Here is a 16,685-nt window from a genome sequence, read left to right as displayed (position 1 = left end):
ACCTTAGGGGGGTAGATTTCAGCTTTTCCCCATTGAGGATGATATTAGAGTTGGGTCTTTCTTTTTTTTTTCTTTTCAAAATATGAAATTTATTGTCAAAATGGTTTCCATACAACACCCAGTGCTCATCCCAACAGGTGCCCTCCTCAATACCCATCACCCACCCTCCCCTCGCTCCCACCCCCCATCAACCCTCAGTTTGTTCTCGGTTTTTAAGTGTTTCTTATGCTTTGGCTCTCTCCCACTCTAACCTCTTTTTTTTTTCCTTCCCTTCGCCCATGGGCTTCTGTTAAGTTTCTCAGGATCCACATAAGAGTGAAACCATATGGTACCTGTCTTTCTCTGTACGGCTTATTTCACGTAGCATCACACTCTCCAGTTCCATCCACGTTGCTACAAAGGGCCATATTTTGTTCTTTCTCACTGCCATGTAGTACTCCATTGTGTATATAAACCACAATTTCTTTATCCATTCATCAGTTGATGGACATTTAGCCTCTTTCCATAATTTGGCTATTGTTGAGAGTGCTGCTATAAACATTGGGGTACAAGTGCCCCTATGCATCAGTACTCCTGTATCCCTTGGGTAAATTCCTAGCAGTGGTATTGCTGGGTCATAGGGTAGGTCTATTTTTAATTTTCTGAGGAACCTCCACACTGTTTTCAGAGTGGCTGCACCAATTTGCATGCCCACCAACAGTGCAAGAGGGTTCCCGTTTCTCCACATCCTCTCCAGCATCTATAGTCTCCTGATTTGTTCATTTTGGCCACTCTGACATGCAGAAGGTTGAAACTAGACCACTTTCTCACACCTTCACAAAAATAAACTCAAAATGGATAAAGGACCTGAATCGGAGACAGGAAACCATCAAAACCCTAGAGAAGAAAGCAGGATAAGACCTCTATGACCTCAGCCGTAGCCATCTCTTACTCAACACATCCCCAAAGGCAAGGGAATTAAAAGCAAAAATGAACTCTTGGGACCTTATAAAGATAAAAAGCTTATGCACAGCAAAGGAAACAGCCAACAAAACTAAAAGGCAACCAACGGAATGGGAAAAGATATTTGCAAATGACATATCAGACAAAGGGCTAGTATCCAAAATCTATAAAGAGCTCACCAAACTCCACACACGAAAAACAAATAACCCAGTGAAGAAATGGGCAGAAAACATGAATAGACACTTCTCTAAAGAAGACATCCGGATGGCCAACAGGCACATGAAAAGATGCTCAACGTCGCTCCTCATCAGGGAAATACAAATCAAAACCACACTCAGATATCACAATTTGGATTTTCTAAACCCAGATTTCAAAACATATCTAACTTTAACCATAAGTCCAAACTCTTGACCAATAGGAAAGATACTTAGTTCTCATTTAGTTTTACAATTAAAGACCAAATAGTTGTACCTTTTTAAAAAATGAAATAGAAATAAGTGCCCAAATCCTTGATTATGTGAAAAGACTAGCCCAAATTAAATTTTCTTTGAAGGGTGATTGAAAAGATAAAGATGCTTTATGAAATGGGCAAAATGGGTGATGATTTCAACTAAGACCACTAATCTGAGAAACACTTGATCTTCATGCTCTGTCAGCACAAACTTTCAACCTTTGAAACACTGCCACGCCTGTCTCAAGGGAAGCAATCAACACACTGTCACTAGACTAGTATAGGAACATTATTGATACATGCAAAGGAAGATGGAAATCTGAAGGAGAAAATGAAGACATATGTAATATGATTACACAAACTAAATTACCCTGAGTTCCAACCATAAGAAGAAGCAGGTCTCTGTAGTTTACATCTATACCTTGATTCAGATTGGGTACATGAAATTTATTTCTATTTGTGAAAAATTGGTTTCCCTGTCAACAAGACTTAGAATGTGAAAAAAAAAACTGTATAAATAACAGGCCATCATAATAATAAGATTAAATAAGATTAAAATTAAAGAGATACTGTAATATCTTATTCCTGGTGAACAGCCTCAAATGCTTCAAGGGCTCAATTGCATATATATATATATATATATATATATATATAATATATGGTGTATATATTATATTATATATGGTGTATACAGATATATAAATATCTGCATCTAACTATATGTATATATATATATATATATATACAATACATATATATGTATACATACATATTACATATATATATATATATATATAATAATTCTAGCCTTGGAATTGTTCCATACTTGCAAAATTTTCTAGCAAGACCATTAAAAGGGAGATTAATTTTAATTATATAATTGTTATAATTATATAGTATATATTATATTATAATTATATAATTATAATATATATAGTTAGATACAGATATTTATATATCTGTATATACCACATATAATATATAATAACATATTTTAAAGTATATTATTTAATAACATTTAATACAGTGATATATTTATGATATATATAAAATAAAATATATTTTAATACATAAAATGTATATACACACATAAATAAAAGTGTGTATATGTACTTATATACATATGTTATTGTATATATAGATATATATATAATTATAAATATTTAGCATAGGTAGTTGAAATTAAGGGAAATTATACTAAAATATGACGGGGAATTCACATTCTAGCATAACTTTACTTGAAACAAGGAAAAGTGAAGATTTTGTTTCTGGATGTTTTAAGTGGCAACCAATATCAGACATTTTTAATGAATCTTTTTCTTTTTTCTTTAGAACGTATCCTAATCTCTTAAAAAGTTGAAAAAAAAAAACCTTGCCAGAGTCCCACATATAAGGTTTATTTTAACATAATTTCCTTTGTACTAAGCAGAATCACATGGAGGTTATCACTTCATTATTTCATTTTCACTTTCTCCTTTTTTTTATTTCTTTCTTTTTTCTTCTTCCTCCCTTCTTACATCATGAACTTCTGATCCCCATCCTCAAGATTATCTATCTATCTATCTATCTGTCAATTAAATCTAAGAGTCAGAGACCTTATTCTGGACCCCAACTTTATCATACTAGTCATATGATCATAAGCACAATAAAATTATTACTCTAAAATGCATTTCCAGGGGCGCCTGGGTGGCTCAGTCTGTTGGGCCTCCGACTTCGGCTCAGGTCATGATCTCGTGGTCCGTGAGTTCGAGCCTCGCGTCGGGCTCTGTGCTGACAGCTCAGAGCATGGAGCCTATTTCAGATTCTGTGTCTCCCTCTCTCTCTGACCTTCCCCCATTCATGCTCTGTCTCTCTCTGTCTCAAAAATGAATAAACGTTGGAGTGAAGGGAAGATGGCGGCGTAGGAGGACGCTGGGCTCACCGCCCGTCCTGCTGATCACTTAGATTCCACCTACACCTGCCTAAATAACCCAGAAAACCGCCAGAAGATTAGCAGAACAGAGTCTCCGGAGCCAAGCGCAGACGAGAGGCCCACGGAAGAGGGGCCCCTCCTGAAGTGGATCACCTAAGGAGAAGAGAGTTAAGCCTGCCCCCCCTGCCACCGTGCACCTTGCCTACCCACCCCAGCTAATATGCCATATCCCCAGCATCACAAGCCTGGCAGTGTGCAAGTTGCCCAGACGGGCCACGCCACCCCACAGTGAATCCCGCCCCTAGGAGAGGGGAAGAGAAGGCACACACCAGCCTGACTGTGGCCCCAGCGGTGGGCTGGGGGCAGATATCAGGTCTGACTGTGGCCCCGCCCACCAACTCCAGTTATACACCACAGCACAGGGGAAGTGCCCTGCAGGTCCTCACCACACCAGGGACTATCCAAAATGACCAAGTGGAAGAATTCCCCTCAGAAGAATCTCCAGGAAATAACAACAGCTAATGAGCTGATCAAAAAGGATTTAAATAATATAACAGAAAGTGAATTTAGAATATTAGTCATAATATTAATCACTGGGCTTGAAAACAGTATACGGGACAGCAGAGAATCTCTTGCTACAGGGATCAAGGGACTAAGGAACAGTCACTAGGAGCTGAAAAACGCTTTAAATGAAATGCAAAACAAAATGGAAACCACCATGGCTCGGATGGAAGAGGCAGAGGAGAGAATAGGTGAACTAGAAGATAAAGTTATGGAAAAAGAGGAAGCTGAGAAAAAGAGAGATAAAAAAATCCAGGAGTATGAGGGGAAAATTAGAGAACTAAGTGATACACTAAAAAGAAATAATATACGCATAATTGGTATCCCAGAGGAGGAAGAGAGAGGGACAGGTGCTGAAGGGGTACTTGAAGAAATAATAGCTGAGAACTTCCATGAACTGGGGAAGGAAAAAGGCATGGAAATCCAAGAGGCACAGAGAACTCCCTTCAGACGTAACTTGAATCGATCTTCTGCACGACATATCATAGTGAAACTGGCAAAATACAAGGATAAAGAGAAAATTCTGAAAGCAGCAAGGGGTAAACGTGCCCTCACATATAAAGGGAGACCTATAAGACTCGTGACTGATCTCTCTTTTGAAACTTGGCAGGCCAGAAAGAATTGGCACGAGATTTTCAGGGTGCTAGACAGCAAAAATATGCAGCCGAGAATCCTTTATCCAGCAAGTCTGTCATTTAGAATAGAAGGAGAGATAAAGGTCTTCCCAAACAAACAAAAACTGAAGGAATTTGTCACCACTAAACCAGCCCTACAAGAGATCCTAAGGGGGATCCTGTGAGACAAAGTACCAGAGACATCACTACAAGCATAAGACATACAGACATCACAATGACTCTAAACCCGTATCTTTCTATAATAACACTGAATGTAAATGGATTAAATGCGCCAACCAAAAGACATAGGGTATCAGAATGGATAAAAAAACAAGACCCATCTATTTGCTGTCTACAAGAGACTCATTTTAGACCTGAGGACACCTTTAGATTCAGAGTGAGGGGATGGAGAACTATTTATCATGCTACTGGAAGCCAGAAGAAAGCTGGAGTAGCCATACTTATATCAGACAAACTAGACATTAAAGCAAAGGCTGGAACAAGAGATGAAGAAGGGCATTATAAAATAAATGCAGGGTCTATCCATCAGGAAGAGCTAACAATTATAAATGTCTATGCGCCGAATACCGGAGCCCCCAAATATATAAAACAATTACTCATAAACAGAAGCAACCTTATTTATAAGAATGTGGTAATTGCAGGGGACTTTAACACTCCACTTACAGAAATGGATAGATCATCTAGACACATGGTCAATAAAGAAACAAGGGCCCTGAATGAGACATTGGATCAGATGGACTTGACAGATATATTTAGAACTCTGCATCCCAAAGCAACAGAATATACTTTCTTCTCGAGTGCACATGGAACGTTCTCCAAGATAGATCATATACTGGGTCACAAAACAGCCCTTCATAAGTTTACAAGAATTGAAATTATACCATGCATACTTTCAGACCACAATGTTATGAAGCTTGAAATCAACCACAGGAAAAAGTCTGGAAAACCTCCAAAAGCATGGAGGTTAAAGAACACCCTACTAACGAATGAGTAGGTCAACCAGGCAATTAGAGAAGAAATTAAAAAATATATGGAAACAAATTAAAATGAAAATACAACAATCCAAACGCTTTGGGACGCAGCGAAGGCAGTCCTGAGAGGAAAATACATTGCAATCCAGGCCTATCTCAAGAAACAAGAAAAATCCCAAATACAAAATCTAACAGCACACCTAAAGGAACTAGAAGCAGAACAGCAAAGGCAGCCTAAACCCAGCAGAAGAAGAGAAATAATAAAGATCAGAGCAGAAATAAACAATATAGAATCTAAAAAAACTGTAGAGCAGATCAATGAAAGCAAGAGTTGGTTTTTTGAAAAAATAAACAAAATTGACAAACCTCGAGCCAGGCTTCTCGAAAAGAAAAGGGAGATGACCCAAATAGATAAAATCATGAATGAAAATGGAATTACTACAACCAATCCCTCAGAGATACAAACAATTATCAGGGAATACTATGAAAAATTATATGCCAACAAATTGGACAACCTGGAAGAAATGGACAAATTCCTGAACACCCACACTCTTCCAAAACTCAATCAGGAGGAAATAGAAAGCTTGAACAGACCCATAGCCAGCGAAGACATTGAATCGGTTATCAAAAATCTCCCAACAAATAAGAGTCCAGGACCAGATGGCTTCCCAGGGGAGTTCTACCAGACGTTTAAAGCAGAGATAATACCTATCCTTCTCAAGCTATTCCAAGAAATAGAAAGGGAAGGAAAACTTCCAGACTCATTCTATGAAGCCAGTATTACTTTGATTCCTAAACCAGACAGAGACCCAGTAAAAAAAGAGAACTACAGGCCAATATCTCTGATGAATGTGGATGCCAAAATTCTCAATAAGATACTAGCAAATCGAATTCAACAGCATATAAAAAGAATGATTCACCATGATCAATTGGGATTCATTCCTGGGATGCAGGGCTGGTTCAACATTCGCAAATCAATCAACGTGATACATCACATTAACAAAAAAAAAGAGAAGAACCATATGATCCTGTCAATCGATGCAGAAAAGGCCTTTGACAAAATCCAGCACCCTTTCTTAATAAAAACCCTTGAGAAAGTCGGGATAGAAGGAACATACTTAAAGATCATAAAAGCCATTTATGAAAAGCCCACAGCTAACATCATCCTCAACGGGGAAAAACTGAGAGCTTTTTCCCTGAGATCAGGAACACGACAGGGATGCCCACTCTCACCGCTGTTGTTTAACATAGTGCTGGAAGTGCTAGCATCAGCAATCAGACAACAAAAGGAAATCAAAGGCATCAAAATTGGCAAAGATGAAGTCGAGCTTTCGCTTTTTGCAGATGACATGATATTATACATGGGAAATCCGATAGACTCCACCAAAAGTCTGCTAGAACTGATACATGAATTCAGCAAAGTTGCAGGATACAAAATCAATGTACAGAAATCAGTTGCATTCTTATACACTAACAACGAAGCAACAGAAAGACAAATAAAGAAACTGATCCCATTCACAATTGCACCAAGAAGCATAAAATACCTAGGAATAAATCTAACCAAAGATGTAAAGGATCTGTATGCTGAAAACTATAGAAAACTTATGAAGGTAATTGAAGAAGATTTAAAGAAATGGAAATACATTCCCTGCTCATGGATTGGAAGAATAAATATTGTCAAAATGTCAATACTACCCAAAACTATCTACACATTCAATGCAATCCCAATCAAAATTGCACCAGCATTCTTCTCGAAACTAGAACAAGCAATCCTAAAATTCATATGGAACCACAAAAGACCCCGAATAGCCAAAGGAATTTTGAAGAAGAAGACCAAAGCAGGAGGCATCACAATCCCAGACTTTAGCCTCTACTACAAAGCTGTCATCATCAAGACAGCATGGTATTGGCACAAAAACAGACACATAGACCAGTGGAATAGAATAGAAACCCCAGAGCTAGACCCACAAACGTATGGCCAACTCATCTTTGACAAAGCAGGAAAGAACATCCAATGGAAAAAGACAGCCTCTTTAACAAATGGTGCTGGGAGAACTGGACAGCAACATGCAGAAGGTTGAAACTAGGCCACTTTCTCACACCATTTACAAAAATAAACTCAAAATGGATACAGGACCTAAATGTGAGACAGGAAACCATCAAAACCTTAGAGGAGAAAGCAGGAAAAGACCTCTCTGACCTCAGCCGTAGCAATCTGTTACTCGACACATCCCCAAAGGCAAGGGAATTAAAAGCAAAAGTGAATTACTGGGACCTTATGAAGATAAAAAGCTTCTGCACAGCAAAGGAAACAACCAACAAAACTAAAAGGCAACCAATGGAATGGGAAAAGATATTTGCAAATGACATATCGGACAAAGGGCTAGTATCTAAAATCTATAAAGAGCTCACCAAACTCCACACCCGAAAAACAAATAACCCAGTGAAGAAATGGGCAGAAAACATGAATAGACACTTCTCTAAAGAAGACATCCAGATGGCCAACAGGCACATTAAAAGATGTTCAGCGTCGCTCCTTATCAGGGAAATACAAATCAAAACCACACTCAGGTATCACCTCACACCAGTCAGAGTGGCCAAAATGAACAAATCAGGAGACTATAGATGCTGGAGAGGATGTGGAGAAACGGGAACCCTCTTGCACTGTTGGTGGGAATGCAAATTGGTGCAGCCGCTCTGGAAAACAGTGTGGAGGTTCCTCAGAAAATTAAAAATAGACCTACCCTATGACCCAGCAATAGCACTGCTAGGAATTTATCCAAGGGATACAGGAGTACTGATGCATAGGGGCACTTGTACCCCAATGTTCATAGCAGCACTCTCAACAATAGCCAAATTATGGAAAGAGCCTAAATGTCCATCAACTGATGAATGGATAAAGAAATTGTGGTTTATATACAAAATGGAATACTACGTGGCAATGAGAAAAAATGAAATATGGCCTTTTGTAGCAACGTGGATGGAACTGGAGAGTGTGATGCTAAGTGAAATAAGCCACACAGAGAAAGACAGATACCATATGGTTTCACTCTTATGTGGATCCTGAGAAACTTAACAGGAACCCATGGGGGTGGGGAAGGAAAAAAAGAAAAGAGGTTAGAGTGGGAGAGAGCCAAAGCATAAGAGACTGTTAAAAACTGAGAACAAACTGAGGGTTGATGGGGGGTGGGAGGGAGGGGAGGGTGGGTGATGGGTATTGAGGAGGGCACCTTTTGGGATGAGCACTGGGTGTTGTATGGAAACCAATTTGTCAATAAATTTCATATATATAAAAAAAATGAATAAACGTTAAAAAAAATTAAAAAAAATAAAATGAATTTCCAAGTATTAAAAATGTGGAATAATGTTTTCCTTGTTTATGCCAAAGCATATGTAATATAACAAAAATGCAAAAAAATAAAGTATTTATAAATTAAATTTTTGAAGATAAATATTCTGTTTTATATTATTTTATATTATATACATTTTTGGTGCATCTATTTATTTTTATTTTAGAAAGAGAGAGATCATGAATGAGGGAGAGGAGCAGAGGGAGAAATAGAGAATCTTAAGCAGGCTCCACACTCAGTGTGGGACCCAACAAGGGCCCAATCCCAAAAATCTGGGATCATGACCTGAGACAAAATAAAAATTTGAACACTCAATAGACTGAGCCACCCAGGCGTCCCAACATTTTTGATACATGATTTATTAATCATTTCCACCACTGCCTTTATTTTCACTTAATATGGAACTGTCAACAGTGGGACCTCTTTATGTGTACACTGACCTATTTTCCCCTAATTTTTTTCTCTATATCTCCCCCTCCCCTCACATTTTGTTCTCTGAACTTTACATATACATTTTATATGTCCCTAGTTAGAATAAACTATGATTTTTCTAGTCTTGTCTATTGAACAAAAATATAACAAATTAATATTAATTAAATTCTCATCCTCTTCAGCAGAAGTTATTATTATGGTTGGCTTACTTGCTTTTAAAGTGTAACATTTATTAAAGTTTATGGATGAATCATAATATATTTATTTTCTTTAATTTTATTTAATCTCTCCATCTCCTCAGCATACTTACTACTTTCATGACAAGACCTTTCTGTAAGTCAAAGTATATCCAATTCAAGAAGCACTGAAAACTCCTGTTAAATTCAAGCAAACCTCATCATCACCAAGACATATAGTCAAATTCATAAAATACACATACAAGGAAAGAATTCTGAGAGCATCAATGGAAAAGAAAGTCCTTAATCTACCATGGTAGTCAGATCAGAATCACAGGAGATCTTTCCACAGAAACATGGAAGATCAGAAGGAAATGACAGGATATATTCAACAGGCTGAATGGGAAAAATAAACAGACAAGAATACTTTATCTAGTGAGGTTGTCATTCAGAATAGAAGGAGAGATAAAGAGATTCCTAGACAAACAAAAAAGTAAAGGAGTTTGTCACCACTAAAGTGGCCCTGCAAGAAATATTAAAGGGGATTCACTGAGGGGGAGAAAAAGACCAAAGCAACAAACACTAAAAGGAACAAAACACCACTAGAAACAACACTTTTACAAGTAACAAAATGGCACTAAATTCATATCTTTCAATAATCACTCTGAATGTAAATAAACTAAATGTTCCAATAAAAAGACATAGGGTATAACAATGGATTAAACAACGAAATAAACAAACAACAACAAAAAAACAAGACCCATCTATATGTTGCCTGCAAGAGACTCACAAATATCATATGATTACATTAATCTGTAGAATTTAAGAAAAAAACATAAACATAAGGGAAGAGAAGGAAAATAATAAGGTAAAAACAGAGAGGCAGGCAAATCATAAAAGACTCTGACATATAGAGAACAAACTGAGGGATGCTGGTGGGGAAGTGGGGGGAATGGGCTAAATGTGTGATGGGCATTAAGGAGGGCACTTGTTGGGATGAGCACTGGGTCTTATATGTAAGTTATGAGTCACTAAATTCTACTTCTGAAATCATACTAAACTACATTAACTAACTTTAATTTGAATAAATTTTTAAAAAAGAGACTCACTTTAGACCAAAATACACCAGCATATTGAAAGTGAGGGATGGAGAAATATTTATCATGCAAATGGATGTTAGAAAAAACACAGTACCAACATTTATATCAGACAAACTAGATTTTAAAACAAAGACTGTAACAAGAAATGAAGAAGGACATTATATCATAATTAAGGGGCCTATTGATCAAGAAGACCTAACAATTATAAATATTTATGCCTTCAACTTAAAACAAATAAATATATAAATGAGTTAAAAACAAACATAAAGGAACTCATTGATAATAATACAATAATAATAGGAGACTTAAACACCCCCACTTACTGCAATGGAAAGATAATCTTAGCAGAAAATCAACGACAAAACAATGACATTGAATGACATACTGAGCAAGACAAACTTAACATATATTCAGAACATTTCCTCCAAAAGCAGCAGAATACACATTACATTCTTTTTGAGTGCACATAGTGAATTCTCCAGAATATATCACATACTGTGTCACAAATCAGCCTTCACCAAATATAAAAAGATAAAGATCATACCATGCATATTTTCAGACCGCAACACTATGAAACTTGAAGTCAACCACAAGAAAAAACTTGGAAAGATCAGAAATACATGGAGGTTAAAGAACACCCTACTAAAGAAGGACTGGGATAACCAGGAAATTAAAAAAGGAATTAAAAAGTACATAGAAGCAAATGAAAATGAAAACACGGCATTCTAAAACCTTTGGGATGGAGGAAAGGCAGTCCTAAGAGGGAAGCATGTTGCAATACAGGGCTACTCAAGAAGCAAGGAAAATCTCAAATACACAACCTAGCCTTACACATAAAGGAACTAGAAAAGGAACAACAAATATTGCCAAAATCAGCATAAGAAGGGAAACAGTAAAGATTAGAGCAGAAATAAATGATATAGAAACAAAAAGTCAGTAGGACAGAACAACAAAACTAAGACCTGGTTCTATGAAAAAATTAGTAACATTGATAAATCCCAGCCAAAGAAAAAGGACCTAAATAAATTAAATTTTGAATGAAAAAAAAGACATCACAACCACCACAGGAATATAAATAATCATAAAAGATTATTTAAGATATATGAATTTTTTTATCAAAATTCTGGGCAATCTGGAAGAAATGGACAAACTACCAGAAACAGACAAACAACCAAAACTGAAACGGGAAGAAATAGAAAATTTTACCAGACCCGTATCCAGCAAAGAAATTGAATCAGTAATCAAAAATCTCCCCCACCCCCAACACACACACAAACAAAAAAGACCAGGGCCAGATGGCTTCCCAGGAGAATTCTACCAGGTATTTAAAGAAGAATTAATATCTATTCTTCTGAAATTATTCCAAAAAATAGGAATGAGGGGTGCTTGTTGGCTCAGTAGGTTATGTGTCCAATTCTTGATTTCAGCTCAGGTCATGATCTCATGTCATTGGGCTCTGCAATGACAGCATGGGGCCTGCTTAGTATTCTCTCTTTCCCTCTCTCTCTTCCCCTCCCCGTTCACGTTCTCTCTCTCTCTCTCTCTATCTCTATCTCTATCTCTATCTCTATCATCTCTATCTCTACCTCTATCTCTATCTCTATCTCAAAATAAATAAATAAACTTAAAAAAATAGAAATGGAAGGGAAACTTCCAAACTCCTTCTATGAGGTTAACATTACCTTGATTCCAAAACCAGACAAAGACCCCACTACAAAGGAAAATTACAGGCCAATATCCCTCATGAACATGGATGCAAAAATTCTTAACAAGATAATGGCAAATAGAATTCAACAGTACATTAAAAGAATTATTCACCTTGATCAATTGTAATTTATCCCTGTGCTGCAGGGGAGGTTCAATATTCACAAATCAATCACCACAATACACCACATGAATAAAATAAAGGAAAAGAACCATATGATCCTCTCAATAGAGGCAGAAAATGCATTTGACAAAACACAGCATCCATTCTTTATAAAAAAAACCTTCAACAAAGTAGGGATAGATGGAATATACCTCAATATCATAGAGGCCATATTAGAAAGACCCAAAGTTAATATCATCCTCAATGGGGAAAAACTGAGAGCTTTTCATCTATGGTCAGGAACAAAGCAGGGATGTCCACTCACCATTATTGTTTTACATAATACTGTAAGTCTTAGACTTAGAAATCAGATAACAAAAATAAATAAAGGGCATCCAAATCAGCAAGGAAGAAATAAAACTTTCACTATTTGCAGATGACATGATATTCTACGTAGAAAACCCAAAAGACTCCACGAAAAATTTCTAGAACTGATAAATGAATTGAGCAAAGTCATATGATATAAAATCAATGTGCAGAAATCTGTTTCATTTCTATACACCAACAATGAAGCAGCAGAAAAAGAAATAAAAGATTCTATCACATTTACAAATGCACAAAAAAACATAAGATACCTAGAAATAAACCTAACCAAAGTGGTAAAATATCTGTAGTCTGAATATTATAGAACACTTATGAAAGAAATTGAAGATGGCACAAAGAAATGGAAAAACATTCCATGCTCCTGGATCAGAAGACAAACGTTAAAATGTCTATACTAACCAAAGTAATCTACACATTTAATGCAATCCCTACCAAAAAAGCATCAGTATTTTTCACAGAGCTAGAGCAAACAATCTGAGGATTTGTATGGAACCACAAAATACCCTGAATAGCCAAAGCAATCAAAAAAAAAATTAAAGCAAACATGGAGGCATCACAATTTTGGACCTCAAGGTATATTATAAAGCTTTAATCATCTATACAGTATGGTACTGACAAAAAACAAACAGATATAGACAGAATAGATAACACAGAAATGGACCCACAACTATATAGTCAACTAATCTTCAACAAAGCAGGAAAGAACATCCAATGGAAAAAAAGACAGCCTCTTCAACCAATGGTGTTGGGAAACCTGGACAGTTACATGAAGAAGAATTAAACTGAATCACTTTCTTACACCATACACAAAAATAAATTCAGAATGGATGAAAGACCTAAATGTGAGACAGGAAAACATCAAAATCCTAGAGGAGAACACAGGAAGCAACCTCTTTGACCTTGGCCGTAGCAGGTTTTTACTAGACATGTTGCTGGAGGCAAGGGAAACAAAAGCAGAAATAAAGTATTGGGACTTGATCGAGATAAAAAGCATCTGCACAGTGAAGGAAAGGATCAACAAAACTAAAAGGCAGCATACAAAATGGGAGAAGCTATTTGCAAATGACATATCAGATAAAGGTTAGTATCCAAAATCTCTGTAGAACTTATAAAACTCAACACACACAAAAACCAAATAATCCAGTTAATAAATGGACAGTAGATATGAATAGACATTTTTTCAATTAAAACATAAAGATGGCTAACTGACACATGAAAAGATGCTCTATATCACTCATCATCAGGGGAATACAAATTAAAAACAATATGAGATACCATATCACACTTGTCAGATTGGCTAAAATTAACAACCCAGGACACAACAGGTGTTGGCGAGGATGTGGAGAAAGAGGAATCTTCTTGCATTGTTGGTAGGAATGCAAACTGGTGCAGCTACTCTGGAAAACAGTAGGCAGGTTCCTCAAATGTTAACAATAGAACTATCCTATAACACAGCAATTGCTCTACTAAGTATTTAACTAAAGGATACAAAATACTGAATCGAACTGGCACATATAAACCCCAATGTTTATAGCAGCATTATCAATAATAGCCAAATTATGGCAAGAACTCAAATGTCCACTGACTGATGAATAAAGAAGAAGTAGTGTATATGTAGAATGGAATATTACTCAGCTATCAAAAATAATGAAATCTTGCCATTTGAAACAGTTATTTTAAAACATCTCCAAAAATCTGCATGTGTATCTACTTTCTACTGGATGTTTATTATCCCAATTCTGCCTGTGACATTTACATTGTTGTCTTCATATTACAACCAAGGAAACTAGAAGTCAGAAAAATTAAGCTGGAAGTGGCATATCTAGTCAGCAGTAAGCACAAAATTGTGATCTATATCTTTCTGACCCCAGCATATTTTTCCATTTCATCAGATAAGGAGACACCATTACAGAAGGCTTACCTATAAGTGTTCATTTATAAATGTTCTACCCCTTATCTTTTACTTCTTATACTCACACACAAATATGCATTTCAGTTGAATTCACTCAAGAGATCTTTAGCCTTTGATTTTTGAATATATTCATAAACAAATATATCTTTACAACACATCAGCATCAGCTGAGCAGGTTTACAATATATCTCTTTCAGGCCCAAACCTTCAGATGATATACATCAAAATAATCTATGTATTTTTAGAATATTTTGTAACACTGGCCATTATGTTAAATCATAATCTTGTAGCAAATAGTCAGAAAATGTTTATAAAACTTTAAAAATACCTTGATCAATCTATATTAATTCTACACAGTTTTTCTTCCACACATTTTCCAAAATCATTCAAGTGCATTGAAACTATTTCACATACCCAAATCTGAGTTTCTTATTATCCTATGTACTCTATAGATAATTAAAAAGAATCACCTGTTCACTTGTTAAACAAGACCCCTCTGCACATATTCCAAATACCAATTGTTACACCTATTCTTCTCTCTGTCTTCCCTACCCCAAGACCCAAGTCAAGCCAAAACAGGTACTTAACATAAACTGAAACTTTTTGGCTAAAAAGCTTACTTACCTTTTATAGCAAATGAGTGTTCTGTGTTTTCAAATAATTAGAACAAAATGAAAATATTTAACATTAGCAGCACATTGGCTAAAATTTAATCTCATTCTGATGACTCAAGTGATGCTTAAAGATATTTCCTTGACGGGAAATCATCATTAAAACTATTATTCTGTATATGTGCAGAAACGTTAGTAATAAAAAATGTTCTATTCACCCCTCAAATAAATGTATTTGGCATCTTGTCTAATGGCAAGATAAAGCTTTCTATCTAAAATGACCACTGAGTAAAAATGATAGATTTATGCATTTATTCTTAATGTTTACATTTGTTTGTTTAGGTCCACTTCATGGCAGAGTCATGATTAGACAAATTAAAAGTAAGGTATTAGGTAGTTTATTGATTTGTAAGTAGCAGGGTTGAGCTCCTTATCTGACTCCTATAATAGATTGTTAAAGGAAACATGAACAACCGCTTGAAAATAAATGTACATAAAGTAAAAATTCATAAACCACCTGCAATTGCAATCATTGCATTGATGAATTTCCTCCACTATGCTTGAACTTTAAAAAAATTCAGTTTACTCAATTTTGGCTTTCTCAAAATTTGAAGTACACTAAGATATTTTTTTTCCTTTTAAAAATGAATTATCTTTAAAAAAGTGTTTTTAAAACACACCTTAATTAGTTGGTAGTTTTGAACTCCATTTATTCCTATGTCAGGATCAATGGCTGCTGGGAGAGCATACCGAGAGTTTATAGCCGAGTTCTCCGGAATTGATATATTGATAACTGTTGCTGGGAATAATGGTGCGTTATCATTTATGTCTTCTAACAGAAAACGTATCTTAACCAGTCTAAATATTTCATCTGGCAACCTCCACTTCATAAAAGCAACGGGTTTCCACCAGGATATCAGCACATAATTTCTCACGATCAATGCGAGTTCCAGCAGTGAAGATCTCACCAGTGCCCTCTTCAATTCGAATCAGGGGCACATCTCTCTAGTCTTGTACACTAGCTTAAACTGCATAGGAGATGTGAGGGTCTTCTCTGGACTCAGTGACAAGTTGAGTTCTTTCAGCAAGTCACCTACCAGAACATTTTCTGGCATTTCTTCTTGGACTGTGTAGTTTTTCTCCTGGGCGCCAGACTGAAACACGACGCATGCTAACAGGACTGCAAATACATACGTCCCAGACAGCAAGTCCATAGCAAGCACAATTGTGAGGTTTCTCTGTATCAACACACGGAAAACTGTCAAAGAGAAATGGGAAAAAAAAAGGAGAGAGAGAGAAGAGGAAGAAAAAGAAGAAATTATTAAAGCCAACCATTAAATGTATGTTAACTAAATGCTCAGTTTTAAAATCATTAAATTAAAATATTATTACAATTGACACTATTAAATAATATTATACATTTTTTTTTCATTAAGGCAAA

At 36.1% G+C, this 16,685-nt stretch overlaps 1 protein-coding gene across 1 annotated transcript in view; it reads right to left on the bottom strand.

Moving 5' to 3' along the window:
* The window catches only part of PCDH11X (protocadherin 11 X-linked), a 251,251-nt gene extending 234,793 nt beyond the window's left edge, over positions 1-16,458 (bottom strand). The window contains 3 exon segments of the mRNA XM_047075805.1: positions 15,925-16,123; positions 16,125-16,249; positions 16,252-16,458. Coding sequence (XP_046931761.1) covers positions 15,925-16,123; positions 16,125-16,249; positions 16,252-16,458 — 531 coding nt within the window.
* Between the last annotated feature and the right edge of the window lie 227 nt (positions 16,459-16,685).

The sequence above is a fragment of the Lynx rufus genome, unplaced genomic scaffold (genome assembly GCF_022079265.1).
Source record: "Lynx rufus isolate CCGP_SWC_20201006 ecotype Redwood Valley unplaced genomic scaffold, mLynRuf1.p SCAF_14, whole genome shotgun sequence".
NCBI lineage: Eukaryota > Metazoa > Chordata > Mammalia > Carnivora > Felidae > Lynx > Lynx rufus.
Note: the sequence above shows the minus strand (reverse complement) of the source record. Positions and strands in the feature narration are given on the sequence as shown.